The sequence below is a fragment of the Crocodylus siamensis genome, chromosome 9, assembly GCF_052110815.1.
Source record: "Crocodylus siamensis isolate JL-2025a chromosome 9, ASM5211081v1, whole genome shotgun sequence".
Taxonomy (NCBI): domain Eukaryota; kingdom Metazoa; phylum Chordata; order Crocodylia; family Crocodylidae; genus Crocodylus; species Crocodylus siamensis.
In genome coordinates, this window is record NC_143403.1 from 1527016 (window position 1) to 1545729 (window position 18714).

Consider the following 18714-nt stretch of genomic DNA (forward strand, 5'->3'; position numbering starts at 1 on the left):
ACATCTTAACATATTGAGCTGCATATTAATGTAGCTTTTTCTTTGATTTAGTGTCTTCAGCAAAAATATCATTCACAAATACCGAACAAGACACAAGTATGCTACTACTTGTTTCACTGTGTTCCCAGAGTTGCCAATGCTACTAGTTCAAGTACAATTTAACTTCTCCAAATGGAGCAAGAATAAAAACATACAAGTTACCAAACAACTTTCAAAAATGAGCTTTGCAATCATGGGGTGAACAGTGCATACACCACTACCATGTGTCCAGTTCCAGATTATTGCTATTTATTTTCTCTGCCCAACTTTCTACTTCCCAAATAAACAGTCTCCAAAAAACATTTGCTTTCCCCTTACTAAGTACCAGTTTTAATTCCCAATAAGGGGTGATGGTAAGAAAGAGTTAAAGTGGTTCTCCTCTTTCCAAGGTAGTCAGCACTGAACTTTATACAAGGTACCATAAACTACAGATTTCAGACACTGGTTCCTCTTTCCCCAGCTTAAACCTGTGTCTGGTTGCAAGACACAGAGGTGTCCATTTTAGCCAATTTACAAGCATACACGATCTCACACTTGAAATGAGTAGGGACATTTTTTGTTTTATTCTTAAACCAACAGATTCCAGAATTTCAGTTCTATATTTAAGTGAAGTGTTACCATAGTTCTGAAGTATTGTGCTGTGACTAACTCTATGAAACCCCAAGTCCTCAGGGCATCAGCTAAAGAGGTACAGGAGTGCTTGAGGCAGATGAAACCTATACAGAGTGGTAAGGAAGGATTAAAATGGCTAAATTAACAGGCAGATATGTTTTTGTAATTTTATCCCTTTTCTCTCTCCTTGCACTGTTCCTGTGGTACAGTAAATCATATCTTCTTTTGAACAATATGGCCTGCACCACTATTTTTGTACTGGTTGTAGATTTCCACAAGTAAGTCTGAGACTCAAAGACCAGCTGGACCTGCTGCAGACAGAAATGGCAAGGAGAGAGAACCATAGCCTGGACAGTCTAATCCCAAATATATGATGCCTCATCGGCAGGTAAGTGTAGGCCCATCATCTGGAAAGGGGCCTGTGGTCAGACGAAGAGCAAAGGAGCAGCATTTATACCTTCACACTTATTTTCAGTTTTATTGTCTGACCTGGCATATGTGGAAAAAGAAGCCACCCATGCCCTTTGTTTGGCCCAAGCTTTCATACAGCACCTTCTATCACACACACGGTATGTCCCAAAGTCCCATTTTTCAGCATATTATATATATTTTATATCTATCTATATAGATACACACACTTCATTTTTTTAACTAAATTCCTATAGGTTTGCCCAGTCCAAAGGTCTGAAAAGGACTCCATGGTGTCAACTCCTTCACCATGACACTTTCCAGAGAGAGGCTAAGAGTGACCTATTTTGCCATACAGGCATCAGTCAAAAGTTACAAGGATGCATGGAGAATTGCAGAATGGGTTTGGCCTGGTTTCAGAGGGGTGGCGGTTGGAATAAATAGAAAAAATTGTTCCACATAAAATGTGATAACATTATTTATAATAAAACTCTATGCATGCTTGCAACAACTGAAATGATCCTGTTTTACCTGGTCACCAGCTTGCCTTAAATTTTATAGTTGTAACAGCTGAGAAATATGTATGCTTCCTACCTCATGATCTTTGTGCTTAAAATCCAAGCACAATGTTGACATTAAATATTACTGTAGATTTAGTTTATTACAAATATCCACTGTTTAACCAACAGTATGTGTCAGCACAAACATGAAGAGATGCTTAGCCCTGGCATTTGAGCCTACTACACTGTTTCTAATAAATTCAAATAAAATAGCGGCATGCACATAAAAGCAGTTAAAGACATACAGCAGCCTGACTGACACCAGCATTTCTGTGGCACAGCAAGATTCATTCTGTTTTACCTTCTAGTACTCAATGTTAATACTGCTAACCCTCATGCTGTGGGACAGTAGCCGTACCACACACAAAGAAAGCCCATCCCACCAACAGTAAAGATGGCTAATCAGTTATCTATAATGCGACACAAGGGCTCCTCTTGGAGGCATGCTTTACATCTAACACAATGTAAGATTGTCAAACACCCTGTGCCACAAGTCAGATTTGGACTACATGGGCATTTGAGCTTGCCCTTCTCCGGCCTAAGGGCCCCAGATTCTGCAGCAGATCATGCCCCCAACTTCTGGTTGCTTGGTGGGCTGGACAGAGGGACTCTATGGGCTCCATATCTGACACCCTTGTTCTCACACATTTACCTAATGACACCCACAGGCTACTTGCAATGAACACATTCAAGCCTTCTTTAACCATTTCTCCATTATATCCTGTGTTTATATTCAAGAGTAGAAGAAAAAGATTATGCATCAGGCTCACAAGGTAGGATTTTAAAGTAGTGTCAATTTTCAACAACATTCTTGCTTGAAATATAACAATACTGAGGAGGGATTCAGATGAAATGAAACTAACGTTGAAATTTGAGAATACTTAAAATCTTGTCTAGCAGGTCTGCGTCTTTGCCAAATAAGCTTGGATATTATGATCAGACTGTTTTATTGTAATTAACTGCCTGATACAAAGATGGCTGTCAGGGAACAATTTGCAGGGCCACAGAATGATTAATTATCACAAGAAGTTTCTGAAGTGCATTATATGCATAAAATATGGACCAAAGTGCAAGTTAATAAGTACAGTATTTGTAAAGAATACGAACAAACCATGGTAGCCCTTTCTCATTCAAACTTTTGTTTCAACTCTCTATTGTTTCTAAATCATTACTACTCAATACATATATAGAGCACTCATTTAACTTTGATTAAAGTTAGGTATAACTAATATGAAGCATGCTGAGCAAATCAGAAAAAACTTCTCTTAAATAACTGTAGAATTGTAATTATAGTTGAAAGTATTCATATAAGAAAACATACTAAGATTGACTTGTTTTGCAAAAAGTGAGTCTTATCAGATTCTTCCCCAAATCCACACGTACTTAGCTCGAGGCATAAATGGGGAGCCTGATATAAGCATCCAAGATCCACTTTTGCTTAAAAAGGCTATTCTGCACTGGAATTAAAATGTTACTTGAAACAGAAGAATAGGAGCACTGAAACAATGAACGGTGCAACACATGCACAAAAGCTATCTTGCACAGTGTTCAGGCTTTATTGCAGCTTTTTCATGGCATCCATACTGATGTTATTCTACACCATGATGGTCACAACATCCTCTAACACAGTGGTTCTCAACCATTTTTGGACCACGACCCATTTGTAAACATTGATGGCCTGTCCCATCCCAATGCCCTCGCTCCTGACCTGCTGCCCCCTGCCCCTGTGCCCCATAGTGTGGGGAGCTCAGAGGAGAGGCAGGGGCACCCCCCCAAGCAGCCTCTTGCAGGCTGGAACTGCAAAAGCCTGCAAGGGAAAAGCCACAGTTTCCCAAGTTTTCTCCTTTAAAGGACAGTTCATTTTTAAAGTTTGTTTGTGACCCTTTCATATAGTCCTGCAACCCACTTTTGGGTAGCAAATCATGAGTTGAGAAATACTGCTCTCACCTATAGCTTTTAAGAGAGAAGCAGTGAATTTCAGAAGGCATAAAATACCTCCTTTCAGTGAGGTAAAGGAAACTCCGAGAAAGGATACTAAGCTCCCAAGATCTACCAACATTCCTTACACTGTGTCCAGTTGTTTTTTTCTGTCCAAACTGAGGCCAGGCTAAACACTGAGCAATCTGTTCAGCAAGAAAGTTTTCTGCATGAGCTTTCAAACAGGCATCATAAATCACTGACATGAGACATGGAAAGAAAGGTGTTACAACAATGCATGCAGAAAGCCAGTCAAGCAGTTTGCAGAGTTCATACTGTAAGTCTTATGCAGGTCACAAGTTACTTTTGGACCTGGATCACAAGTGCCAACTGATAGGACTGAATTGAACTGAAGACCTGATGACTACAGAAGGGAAGACTTCTTTGCATAGTTGGGGTTATTTTGTAAGCAGCCTCGGGCCAAACTGGCACCACCTAACTTCAGCAAAAAGTAATAAAGAACCATAGTTCCACATTGAGAACTGGTTTTACTAGCAGATATGCACACCTTGCAGCACTTGTTCCCAAAAAGCTGCACCAATTAGATTATCTGCATCTAATGTTGGAATAGCACAAGGAAAGGTTAAAGTAAAAGAAGCCACATGAAAAAAATAACAGATGTTGAACAAGCTAAAGTGGAAGCACTGAACAAGCTGTGAATCTGGCCCTCTCAATTAAACAAGCATTATGAAAAGGTCAGCTAGCTCAAATATTTCAAGAGTCACTCAATTTTCCAAGGGCAAGTTATATCATGTGGAAGAATTAGTTAAGGGATTAGCTTCAACAAAAAGCTTCCATTGGAGCTGATCAAAGTTATTGTTAAAGTACATAAATTCTTCCTATTTGTTCGACTAAAAGAGGAGCATAACTACCTACAGATTGAGCAATTGTATTAAAGCAGTGTTTAACGTGTCCATTTCCATTCAAACAATGACCTTGTTTTTCACAGAACTACAGCGTTGCCATTTCTATTGGTGGATAACTAATACCCTAACACAAAATCCCTGAATGCAACGAATTTCTTTCCTTTATTATGAAAACTTAATTCAGTAAAAAGGAAGTTCTGTTGATCACCTGCCAGAAGGGCAGATAGGTGCCAATTTAAAAAAAAAAAAAAAGAGGATTCTTCTGCTGTTGTGTTAATGTACTAAAACACCTGCAGGACAAACGATACTTACGTTTACTCTAAACAAAATAATCCCTTTCCATCCCTTTCCTGCTACCACACCTCTAGCAGCACCTTTTATTTAAGAAGCAGAATTTAATAAATCAAAGTGCTGCAGCTTTGAATCCTTTCAGATGATAAAGTAAGAAAACAAGAGATTTCAAATTACAAACTACACACTTCTATTCCAGATAGCAGACCTAAGCTCCAAAGAGAAAAAACTGACTGCACGTAGAAAACTTAGATGCCCAATAAGAAAAGCAAAAGACATTGTATTGCCAATTGGAATTTGCACATAAGATGCAAAACAGTTGTGGCAATAGTCATGCATTTACCCACATACAAATCAGACAGGTAATTCACCTGCTACAAAAAAATACATACAGAAAAGAATGAGCCAACATCTTAAAAAAAAATTGGTAGATGGCAAATTCAAAACCAATATGAGGAAATAATTCTTCACACAGAGTGAAATTCCTAGCCAAGTGATGCCAAAACCAAAAACTAACCAAGATTTAACACAGGACTGGTATTTTATATGATAATCATCTAGCCAGGGTCATTTGACCCCAGCATTCTTTCCTGCCATGGCAGGGGGTCGGACTTGATGAGCTGCTCAGGTCCCTTCCGACCCTACCTACTATGAAACTATGAACAATACAAACACCCAGAGTTATAGTTGGTACCTTAAAAAAAGGGTTTAGAGGAAAATGAGAGCTCCAGGGAGGCAGAGTACCTCCCATCTTCCCAATGCTCGCTCCTAGAAAAAAATACAGGATTTAATTCACCAAGCATCCAATACCCAGGATGAAAGTGTCAGTCTAACAAGCATGACTAAGGTTTGCAGTTTGCCACTTTCCAATCAGTCTTCAGTACCATAACCAAACTGCAGGAACTTTGCTGCTTTTTTTCTGTATTTGATGTACAGATTAGTAGGCAAGATGTTGCCAACAAATCAGGCCCTTTAATGAGGGTCCTGAAAAGGTGGGTCCTTTTTCATGCTCCCTTTGCCAGTCAATTACAGAAGTTTGGCACAGGAATTTGGCCTCCAATCTTGGCAAGGAAAACAATGTACCAGGCAACTAAAAGATGAGAAGCGTTCTTAAGAACGCTTTTAACAGAATTCTGTTTCCATATGGTCTTTCAGAAAGGCCAAATGCATCCCCAATATCAGAGACTTTTCACTACTCTCTTCAAGTTTCAACTTTAGCATGTTTCAACTTGCTTGCATATTCATGTGACTTATTGTCCCTTGCTTGTTTGGCAGGCATAGGTGAGATAGCAGTATTAACTGTGCTACTACCAAAATTTGCTTTGAAAACCAAGAGAACTTTTAGTGCACTACTTTAAAACTTTGTAAGGCAATCTGAACATTTTCTGAATTATTTAGAAAATAACTGGGTGAACCAAACCGATGCATGCAAGCAAGAAGCTACATATGGAAAAGTATCTAGTTTTATGCCATCATGGGGCAGCATAAAAAAAATGAAACAAGTTCAAACCACACCAACATTCAGCAGTTTCTACCCATGATGACACAATGCCTTTAGAGCATTGCATAGAAGTGATTTTCGACAATGACAACTATTTAAGATTTTACTGTGTACACATTAGGATCATGTTGCTACACCATTTAAATAAGCCCTGAATGTTCAATGTCAGTCAGTGCCTATATTCCAGATAACTCTGCTCTACTTTAATAAGAAAAGGGGTTTGCATGTATGCTTAACTCCAAGAGCAGACTCAACAGTATACTCTCTCATGCTCTTTAAATAAGGGAAAAGGGGGTGGGGTGCGAGTGCCATGATCATGCCCTTTAATTGTTTCACCTGCACTTTAGCCACTCATTTACTTTTGCTAGGATTACCAAAAGTGTTGAATGACTTAAAACAGCTATCTTTTTAAAATATATTAAGACTGTAGTAAACAGTATTCTCTCCCTACACCCAACTGTGAAATCTCCACCTTAAAATGAGCTGGCTTATATGGGGTATGAAAATTAGGGAAAGAAAGCAAATTTTATTTTTAAAGTTTACAGGTTCAACCAATTCAAGAATATAAACAGAATGCCAATCATTTTTAAATGATGGACACTGTTTACAAAATATTTTGCTTGAACCCTCCAGCTGAAAGAAGATGCTTAGCAATGTCATTTAGGAACCATGAGAACAGTTCGGTTCATGACTAGGTTCATGACTAAACTGGAACACTGTTATCTATTATGATGGCTGTTGCCCACAATGGATGTCAAACAAACAGCCCCCAACCCAGATCCAGTACACAGGATGTAGTCTTTTGACCCAGGAGGCATTTCAGAACCTGTCTAATCTCAGTTTTCTCAAAATTCATTTCCAGGCCTCAAGGCCAAACTTCCAAACAACAACAAGCATAAGTCGTGCAATGCAGCAAACGGCCTGACAACTACTTAGGTGCAAAATTTGCTCCCCTTATGCCTTTTAAGGTTAAAACTATAAAAAAAGGGAAGCATTAACTATTTCTTGATTTATACTGGTACTGGAGTGGAAAGGTATTGAGAGTCTATTCAAAGAGATTGACAAGAACATGGAGAAGGCAAAGAAATGGAGAAGAGAAAAGGGGGAAAAAAAAGTATAAACAGTAACGTGTCTAAAATGTGAGGCTAAGGAGCAATGCAAAATGCCATGGCATTGCACTGAACAAGTAACCAAGAAAAGGGTAGATTTTAGCTTTTATTTCTGTAAAAACCTTCTGTTGCTGTAAGTGTTCTGTTGTTGACTGAGCAGGGGGTATGTAATCCTAGATTTTTATCCTTGCCCAAACTAATTAAAAATATAATATGTTTCTCTTCAGAATAAGTTTGAAGACTTGGTCTCACATATCCCTTCATTAGAAGCATTTGCTATTAAGATAAAAGACTTTTTGTCTGAATTATCAGTTGTGATAGGGTTAGCTATGGAGCTGCAAGGAGAGGGTGAGTGAAGCTGAGGAGTAGACTCTACCTCTTCTGCACATGGCTAGGACTCTCTAATAGTACATCCATGCTGTGGTAGGTAAAATTCTGAAAAAAACAACTTTTTTCTTCATTCTGCCTTCCCCAAATGAGGTGGATATCTAATCTGAGGGCATGTGGGATGTGAGAAAATATGGCAAAATGCTGTGTCCTCCTGTCCATAGGCAAAGTACACACATACATTTTCTGCTGATGATAACTAAGTATATTCCTGTCCTACTTCCAAGGAGTGCCGATGATATATAAATATTACATAAAATGGCTAATTTTCCTCCCATATTAAGCCTGGACTGCAAGTTTTGGCAGCACTTCCTCTTTTCTGATGCAGGCAATTTTCTATGTTGTGCTGTTTTAGTATTATTATTGTATCTTATCTCTACAAACCTTGGAAAAGCTAGCAAAGAAAGGGGAAAACTCAAGCTAAACTGCTAGCAGCATGCCATTACAATCTTAATCTAGATCTTAGTAGATATAGGCAGTTACCCATATTAATCTGAAGTCAGGCAAAAAGAAGGCAGGGTAGATTTGTACCTTATAGACTAACTAACTAAGAGATGGATAGTACAAGAATTTCATGAAGCCTCTGCTTGGACAACTAAATTAGAAATGTATAGTGTAAAGTACAAATCTACCCTGCCTTCTGCCTAGATCATCTTCATATGAATAGGACCATTCTTCTCAATGTCTAGGTTAAATATCAGAACCAGAGTAAAAAACATCTGCCTAAAGATAAAATGAAGACAGAGAGGTGAATCTCACAGGAAACAGAGAATTTTACTCTATAATGAAGGACATCTTCCTTAAGATTATTCACTCAGTCATCCACCTTTGGATCCATCTGACACGCCCCCCTTAAGTGCTACTGCATACCTGACGGCAAAACACCCGCTTTCATCTGCAACTAAGAACAGCTTGAATCTCATCTTATCAGATGCACATGGCCAGGGTGAACCACACATCCAGGGCCCCTGGGGTTGCTTACCAATAGTCACATCAAAAGAGAAACCACACACCTTGGACAAGATCAAAGTGGTACAAAGTTCCACAGGCTGCCTGCTTCACAAGATTGTGAATGTAATAATCTGGTGTACACAGTGCATGGCTTCCCACAAACAAAATAAAGTTCAAGCCCCCCATGGGCACAGCCCTGGCCTAACAAAAGAATTCCATGCAACAAAAGAATAACCATGGAACTAAGTACTTTCTGACTACCTTGTAGTTCTAAGTTTATGTTGGACCGTTTCATCCTTCTAGTAAATGTTTTACTAGATGTCTTCTTTCATCTTGCTCTATCAACAATTGCATAAAATGCATACAAAAATTATAAAGCCAAAGGTATAAAAAGAAAGTACATTTCATATGCACTTATACTCTATCAGACCTAAATTACACAATAGCAGCGCCTAGAAAACTACTTAATAATATGCTACTAAGTTAATGTTTAAAAACAGAAAAGAAGGGTCTTACAGAGGCAGCTTTACTATAACTCATCTATATCAGGCAATTTGATAATAAATTATAAAGAGAGACAATTCTAAGCATACTTGCAACACTGGAAAAGACTGCACTGGCACTGTACAAATCTAGGTAAAAAGAATACAGACCACAATATTGTTAATTGGTTTAAAAATGTTGAAGATTGCTGTAATGAAAGGATTAACTAAATTAATAGATTCCAATCATTTTGGATTTAGGGCCTGTCATTTGACAAGCTGTTTTTGACCTTTGAGTAGCTACCATGAATAGCTTGTCATCTACTTAATTTTTTTAGATTTAAGTGCTGCATTTGGTACTATAATCCACAGAACAGAATGCAGGGCAGAGTGGCATATTATAGACCAGGACTGCCAAACTGATCAGGCCCCAGTCTCAATGAGTGGCATGAGCCAGTCCACAGGCTAGATGATGAATCGGGATCAGGCCTGCAGATTATTCCTCCCCACCACATACTGAATTCAACACACATGACCCCTGCTCCAACTGGTCCGGGACAGTCACAATGTGGTGCCCACTCCAGAACCTGCGCATGCATGCAGCACCTGTCCCAGCCAATTGAGGACCCATGCTGTATGTGACAACTGTCCCGACCCAGCTCGAGTGGGTGCCATGTGCAATGCAGTCCCAGACCAGCCAGGGCAGGTATTGTGTGCAACCTGAGTCCTAGACCAGCTGCAGTAGGTGCCGCATGCAGCACACATCCTAGGCCCTGTGCATTGGGCCAGTCCAGTGCACATCTCATGACTTGTGGGTCATCTCTGAGAGCTAAAAGCAGTACTGGGAATTCAATGATGGGATTCCACAGGCTGGCTCTGGCCCCTGGGCTGTACTTTTTACACCCATGTTATAGACTAATTCATTTGGAGAGGCGTAAGGTTTTGTAAGTAATAGCTTACTTCAGCAGATGCCGTAAATCATAGGACAACTAACCTCTAGGTTTTCAGACTATGTGTTCTACTGACTGGTATTCTATATTGCTAATTTGTTTTTACATGTGTAACAGGGGACCCTGCCCTGTTACTGAGAGTAAGAAAAAGGGGTCTGTCTTTGAGGGAAGCTCCTGGGAGGCTGGGGACTAGATGTTCCCTGCACTTGTGGCAGAAAGGGCAGAACAAGAGAAAGCAGCTCACTGCTGAGAGTTCTGTAAAGCACTGTAGCAAGTGAAGACTCACCCTGATTGAAAGAGCTCTCTGTGAAAGGAAGCTGAGAAGCAATACTTGAGACTGGAGGAGGAACTGTGAGCAGGCCCAGGAGGGCCCAAATTGGGAGAAGCCAGAAAAGCTAAGGGGAAGCTTGGGGAACAGCTTAGAGAAAGGCCTGCAGCTGCACTTGACTGTGTTTGCTTGGCTTATATTTGCTGTTTAGGCTGCCAGGCATGGGAGTGGCTAAAGGGGAGGAAAGGAGACCACTGAGGAGGGGCTTGGCCCGCCTGGCCCTAGTCTACTGCTGTATTATTGGGCTGACAGAGGCCCAGCAAGTGGTGACCCGGCTGTCAGTCCTGAGAGACAGGGTGGAGGGACAAGAACCCCAAGAGAGACGGCACAGAACAAGGTAATCAGGACCACATTCTCATTCTCTGGAGGCAACCTCCCACGCTAATAGTGACATAAAAGGTGTGATGGGGTGGTACAAATGTAAGGAACGGGAATAGTGTCCACAAGTAGGCACCACTCCCACTGCCAGGGATGAATCTTATTACACATGACAATGTTTTAACTACTTTATCTTGAAGAGGAAGTTTTACAGTCTGGAGTTAGAACTATTTTTTCCATCATTTTTTTACGGATGTCCGTCACTCTTTTGACAATGGCTTCTGGATACATAAAAACTTTTGGTAAAGCTGAAGATTTTATTACTTGGTTGCAGCAGTCAAGTTTTCAGATGCTACAGGGATTAGGGAGACCTAAAAATTACTACTTGGCACTACTTTTAGCTTTGGGACTTGTGGCTAGTCTTGCAGTAGGCTTGAAACCTAAATAATAAGGTGTCTTGAGGAAACTAATCTGTAAAGGGAAACTGAATAAGATGTTAAAAAACCCAAAACATGCATACATAATGATATAACTCAAGCCGAGAGAGAGGCTGCAAGCCGACTTTACCAAGCAACCCAAAGACTTGATATTTGTTACAATATCTTAAACAAATCTTGAATGGTCTTGAAGAGTCATTTTTAAAGTTCACTCTGAACTCCTACCGATACACAAGATTTTAACATAATGAAAATGATATTTCTTTTCCTCAATCACTTAAATTATTCATATTTTTTTCTAGATCAATGTAAAGTATCAAACTAATGATCTGCCTGTCATCCAATTTAGATTTTATATCACTTTAACCAAAATCATTACTGTCAAGGCACCAGAAAACTTCCATATTGCCATGTACATTTAGGCCTGGCCTGTACTTAAAAAGTTTTATTGGCACAGCTGTCAGGATTGGCATGGATTACACTCCTGAGACGGTCACAAAAGTTAAAAAACTTTAACACAGTTCCCTTTGGGGAACTAATTTAAACAACAATTCCAACTGAATTAATTTAAATTTAAAGGTATCCAAATAATCTTTATTTCATCATATAATGACAGGATGAGGAAGAGAAAATTAAAACTACAACAGTGTCTTTAATAAGCACTCATGTAAACTGGTACTACACAATTATGGAGATAATTACTGTATGGTTTCACTATGAATTAAAGTTCTCTGGGTGAGTGAATTTTTTTGTTTTTTAAACTTAACTTTAACTCTCAGTTTCCTGGTGTTTTGAGTTTGTTTTTTTTTAACTCTCAGTTTCCTGGTGCTTTAACACTTGTTTCTGAGAGAGTCCCAGTGTCCTATGCTACACCCAGAAGAGTGCACACACCAGCAGACTATTTAGCTGGTCTAATAAAAGACATCACCTTTACCCACAGAACCATGCCTGCCCACGACCTTAGACCAACACCCCCAGTATCCCTGCAACACTCCTGAAGTTACTGCCAGGAGGGACTGGCTGAAGTGTGTGTTTTTACCCACAAGCTTGCCCATTCATGTTTACACGCAACTATTCACTCTCTAACCCTGCCAGGAGGCTGGTTTCACTGAACTGCCCACAGCAACATCAGTGCCTCCCACTTTCTTTAAAGCATTCAGCCCCCATTTCTGCCTGCACACCACTCCTCCGCTGCATCCTCATGTGTGGCTGTGGACGGGCCATTTCACACATCACCGGGCTTGCCTGGCATGGTCCTTGCAGGGGCTAGCCCCCTGTGAGCCCTTCCCCCCCACACTTCTCCCAGGGCCCATTTTCCCCCCCATGGGTCCCTTTTCCCCTCCACTTGCTCCCCACTTACTCCCCCGGACCCATTTTCTCCTAATTTTCCCCCTATTTGCTCCCCCTCAAGGTACCTTTCCCCCTCATTTCCCCCCATGGGTCCCTTTTTCCTTCATTCCCCCGCCGCCGCCGGCCCCTTTCCCCACCACTTGCTCCCCCCCAGGCCCCTCTTCCCCTCGTTTCCCCCACTTGCTCCCCGCGGGGCCCTTCCCCGGCAGTCCGTGGAGCTCCCTTGCCCGGGGCGGAGCGGGGAGAGAGGGCGGTCCCATCTGTGCCCGGAGCTGGGCCCGCGGGCAGGGGAAGGGAGGCCCGGCGGCGCAGCCAAGCGGACCGCTCGCGTTCCCGAGGAGGCCGCGCGGCCCGGCCCCAGCCGCACTCACCCTTGGAGTAGAGGGACTTGGGGGAGTCGAGGTCGAGGTCGGCGCTGAGCAGAGAGATGAAGTCCGAGGGCATCGCAGCTCCGCGGCCCGGCAGGGGCGAGGGGGCGGCGGGAGCGGGGCGCCGGGCCGGACGCGGGAGTGGGGCGCTCCGGCGGGGCTGGGCGGGGCCGGACGAGGCGCTGCGCGCGGACAGGGCCAGGCCGGGCGCGCCTCAGCCGTCGCGTCGCGTCGCGTCGGGCCGGGCCTGACAGGAATCCGGCGGCTGCCAACGGCACGGACTACCGCCCCCTCCGCGGATGCTCTGCGCACGCGCGGCCCCGGGGCTGCAGGGGGGGCGTTACCAGGGGAACAGCCGGCGGCGTGCGCATGTGCGAACAGAAGGGGGAGGTGGGCTTCTTGCCGCAATTGCGCCTGCGCCAACCGGGCAAGGAGAGGAGGGGGGGTTGGAGAGGAGCGGCGCCCTGCGCATGCGCATGCCCGCGGGCCTTTGGGGGAGGGGGCAGCAGCTCGCCAGGGAGACCACGCGCGTGCGCTTTGAGGGAGCCAGGAGGGACAAAGGTGTGAGGTGATGGCTTCGTGTGATCCTTGTATTTTGCAGGGAAAGGTTTGGTTGCAAACGGAGGTGGTTCAGATCGGGGTGCTTGTCTACAAACCACATCATCCTCATCCAGCCCAGGGGCTCCCCACGGGTTTGGCAGCAGGAAGTAATGGTAGCCTTAATAAGTGCTCCCCTGCTGCCATGTTTCTGAACACCCCCCCGCCCCGAACCAAGTGCTAGGTAACACAGCCCTGCACTTGGATCACAGGGCTGGGGTGCTGAGGAGCCCGATCTGGGTGCACAGGGATGGAGCTGGCAGCACGGGCCAATCCAAGCTTTTGGGGCTCAGTCGGAGCACAACATCCGTCCCATGGACCAACTTTGGATCACTCCCTGGGGCAAAAGATTGGGCACTACTGGTTTAAATATTCAGCATAGTGCCTCGTCATGTTCCTTGCTGAAGAGGTGCTCCCTGGAGCCAAGCCCTACCGAAGGGAAAGAGAATTTTACAATTTCTGTTTTTAAAAATAGCAGTTTCTCCTCTTTTTTCTTTTTTTTTTTTTACAGGGTGACTATGCTTGGATCTGATCAATGTAACCAGTGGGTATCTCACATCCTAAATAAACCATATGCACACAGACGCTAGTACTGGTCCTTCTGTGGGTAACAGAGCCCCTCCCTGGCCAAAATATGTTATGGGTCACATAAAGAAAATAGAAATGGTGAGAGAGCGACACACCTACAGGGCACAGAGGATGTCTCCTGCTGTGAGTAAAACCCACAACTCTGTAACAACTGAGTTAGAAGTCTTGCCACATACATAGCAATGGTGGTTTTCTAGTCAGCCCCTACTGTGCTTCAATTTGCAGAGTATCTACCCAGTCGTAAGAACTCTGAGCAGAACCGTACATCCTGAAACCCAAATTTACCTCCCCTTGCAGACTAGCTTGTTCATGTCATCTCTAAGTCTCTTCTAATAACACATTTTCCTGAAACTTTCCTGCCTGCTGTTCTACACGTTAAAGGCAGAGTATTCAACTCTATTAAAAGAGCTGAAGGCATCACAGTCTTGGTGAGCTGATCCTTGGAACCATTATGTTGACACCATCTATCAATCAGTCCAGGAAAGGCAAAAAGATTAAACATGATTAAAAAGTACCAGCGTTTGATGTGCTTGGCAAAGAAAACAAAATACTTGCATTTATGTGATTTTTTTTTCAGCTGAGGATCTCCAAGTGTTCTACAAAGACAAAACATTACTTAAATAATACAAAGGGTAAAACTGGGGCACAGAGTTGAAATGACTTGTGCAAGGTTTCACAAGCTTGAGCTTAACAAGCAGTTTATAAGGCAAGAAGGGACCGTGATTATCTTGTCTGACCTCCTGGATAACACAGGCCATAGAGCTTCCCTGAATTAATTCTTGTTTGAACTAGAGCATGTTCTTTAGAAAAACATCCAGTCTTAAGAGCACAAATAGTTTTTGAAAGGGTGCAAGAATTTGAGGAGGAGGGGAGCTGCTGCTGACATTTCTGAAAGAGCCCCAAGATAAGGAGGAATGAAAAATTCCTGGGTCATCAACAGGCTGGAGACCACAAGATAGGCAGTTCGATGTCCATGAAAAACATCTGCTGAACAAAACGTTTGGTTAAACTTAATGGAAGTGGAAAACTTCATGGTGCAAAGAACATAGGATTAAGGGAGCCTTTGCTTTGGCATATTTTCTTGCTAAGAGGAATGGGAAACAATTGAAGGTGAATAGTAAGTGTGGAAGTGATCATGATTCATTTAAATGAAACATACTAAAGACTGGGCTTACAGAAGACACATATTTTAAGAATGCAAATGTTCAGGCATTACAACATCCAGTGAATATGTAACATGAAGTATTAAAAAAACTGTGTTTAAAGGAAAGGTGGGGTCCCGGTACCCCTCTGCTGAGGAGGAACTGCAAGAAACATAGTAGTCAATGTGGAATGACAAGATACCGATCCAAAGAGATAAGGACCCGTGGTGGAAGGGGTAAAAGGGCAAGACACCAAAGAAGATTATATTCTATAAAACCAGTTAAACTACAGAAGAATGGTAAGGGCAACAAAGCAAAAATGAGCTGAATTTATTAATGCCAGGTAAGTAAGACAAGGAAACAAATGTCAGGAAAAGTTAAGTGTAAGAAGGCAAAAAAATGATCAGGTCTGAAGTTACTCTGCATGAGCTCCTAAACTGCTTTTCAAATTTTTGATGTTAAACAAACCACAAGTGAAATAAGTAATAGGCCACTAAAATAATTATGATTTCATACTGCAAACAACTAAAAAAACAGGCCAGACAGGAAAATGGAACATACGTAATACGGTACAAACAAGCAGGCCCAGATTATATGAATATCAAGGATTTAAGCAGATTAATATTGAATTTGCTGATATACTTGCAATTATTTTTATCAAATCATGGACAGCTTTTGTTTGTTTGTTTTTGGGGGAGACAAATGTAGTCATCCTAAAATAGGGAAATAGTAGAAATCCCAATACTATAATCCATTTACTCTCAATTCAGGGAATTGATGGGAAATGGAACATTTTATTTGTAATTATTATTGCAGTAATTGCCACCTTAAAAATGCATGTAATAATAATCTGTGACCACTTCTGCAATAAGGAAACCAGGATGAATAAGCAGCACAGATTTATAACTCAATATTATGCTGGGCAAATATGATTACTTTCTTTAATGATACTAACAAAATTAATTCAAGGAGACCGTAGTCTGCATCCATTTTAGGGAAGCCCTTACCAGAGCATGTCTCAAAATAATTAGAAATGATTTGAATGTAAGCATCATCCCACACAGTGAAACACATCTGGAAATAGCCTGTGAACAAATGACAATAAAAGTCATCGCATCTCACTACGAGAGGCAAAAGTTTTTGTGGGTGATCTCTTTTACTGAACCAACTATGTGGTTGGGATAGGTTTTTACAAGGTTTTGTGCATCACACTACCTCCTTCGTCAGGTCTCAGGGTACTATGATACCCAAAAGCTTGATATAACTGCTTCTCACTAACTGGCATCAATGGGTGCATCCAGCTTAACAGTTAGCTTTTATTTCAAGGCTGCCTTCCATGCAGGAGGATCTTCCCTGCACTCAGTATGCTGGGTTATTTTGCAGAAGCAAGGTGGAAATAAACCTGTTCCTTATTTGGGGAGTCACTTTAAAAATCCCAGGATTCTTCCTGTGCCATCCCACAGCCTCCTTTTTTTAGGTGGCACCATGTTCAAAGTACAGAAGCTTATTATTAACAAGCAGCTCTCTATGCTGCAATGCTGGCAGTGGGGCATCAGTTGCTTATATGGATGTTTGACAGGCTGCCAGACAGCTGCAGCTTTGCAAACCAGCTGCCTGGCCACAGACAACACACACGAGAAGGAGGTGGATGTGATTGAAAAGCTGCTGCAAAAGGCACTTTACTTGGACCAACTTTGTGCTCTCTCTAGGCTCAAGAAAAAAGCGTCAGGTGGATGGAAAGGATTATGTGATAGCAGTGAGCATGCAGCATCAGCATGACAAAGCTGGCTTTCCTGGTGCAGAGAAGCAACACACCAATACGAAAGTTCCCCTATCCATTCAGAAGCATGATCATCACCATCCCCAGTGGCTGACCAGTTTGGTTTAGCAGATCAACTGTTAAGATGGCTGTTAATAAGTGTGCACTCATATTTACAAACTACTGTCACTGCAGGCTGTCAAGCTTGTTACCCTGAGGACATTTTTGGCTTTGCCCACGTGGCCTTTCCCAGATGCACTGGTGCAGTTGATGAAACATTATTATTTGTGTCTTGTAGCAGGCCTGGGCGATGACAGCAGGAAAGAGCTCTCCGTTGTGCTGCAGTGCCAGGTTGGCCACCATTGTAGGTTTACCAGCATCTTTGCAGGTTGGTCTGGAAAAGTTTACTTTGATACCAGAATTTCCTGGATGTCCTGCCTGTTCTTCCAAATGAAAAAGGGCAGTTTGCTAGCACAATTAACACGGGCATTACTGGTGTCAGTGTCCTGGATCTTATTCTCTTACCTACAACTGCCGTGGTTGACAAACCTTTTGCTGGTCATTTAGCTCCTAGAAAAGAACTGTTAACTCCTGCCTAAGCACAAACGCAATGGCAGTGGAGTAGTGCACTGAAGAGCCTGGAGAATAGATGGCAGGTTGTAACGGGAAGGCTTGAGGCAGCTGAGCATACCTCCGTCTCATAAGAGCTGTATGCCGTCTGCACAATAGATGCAAAAGCAAAGGGGAGGACCTCACAGAAAGTTGGTAGTTGGATTCATAGACTTTCAAGATATTTTGAACAGCCCACAGGATGCTTCCTCCTAAATAACGCTGTCCACAATGCCTTGTGGATTTGCCGAGAGCAAAAGATAAAATGTTTACACTATACAACAAATTAAGCCATGTTGGGTAGCTTTTCGCCATGAGGTGTTGGTTTTGCATGTGACTCATTCATGCATCTATGAATGTTTAATAGAAGGGTGTGAATGTCACTGAAGTTACAGGAGGGGGAAGGCTTGTTGTGCATTATGGATTTGTGGGGTTCTTGTGTTTTCTTTTTGTGCTTCCATAAATTTTAAACAGCATATGACTTTTAGCTTTACGAGCATGTCTAAATTGAGCACCTACACCTTCAGGCATATGTGGCTCTGTTGTCTGATGCAGGTTTTGTTACATGTTTTGTAGAATCTTTTTAGAGGTCAATGAATTTTACAAACAGCAGTGCTTTTGCTGATGGGCAAAAATAAATCTTTATTGTCCCAAAAGTGCAAACAGTGAGAACTATGCAAACAGCAGGGCTTTAAATTAAGAGGTAATGAAGATCTAAGTTCAAAGCTTGGAGCGCAAAAGTACACAGCTGTGGAGACTAGCCTTTCTTCTTGCAATCTGCGGGGCCAGAGCAGTGTATGCTGGCAGCCACCCTTGCTTGGGCTGGAGGATCTCAGTTTGTGCATGGACCTGTTTTCCCTGTCAGACTAAAAGGGCCAAACTACTGCTCCCAACAGGACACGTTTTCCAGACACCTCTGGCTTCAGTCCTTGCAGAGGGATACTGCAGGGTAAGGAAGGGTGGTGGGAGGGGAGGTAGAAGGCCACAGCACCTTCAGCGGGGCATGCAGTCTGTGCTCACCTGTTTGTTATCTCCATCAGCTGCCTCTGCGCATCCAGCTATATAGTCTGTTCAGCGACAGCCAG

General features: G+C 42.5%; 1 protein-coding gene across 3 annotated transcripts in view; it reads right to left on the bottom strand.

Moving 5' to 3' along the window:
• The window catches only part of NFAT5 (nuclear factor of activated T cells 5), a 105672-nt gene extending 92355 nt beyond the window's left edge, over positions 1-13317 (bottom strand). For 2 of the 3 annotated variants that reach the window (XM_090063846.1, XM_090063844.1), the window contains exon 1: positions 12938-12950. Coding sequence is in view for 1 of the 3 variants with exons in the window: in XM_090063843.1 (XP_089919969.1) it covers positions 12938-13010 (73 nt within the window). In the remaining 2 variants the exon portion in view is untranslated. Of the gene's footprint in view, positions 1-12937 lie in introns of all 3 variants that reach the window. The other variant, XM_090063843.1, reaches the window with a different exon arrangement.
• Positions 13318-18714: the final 5397 nt, after the last annotated feature.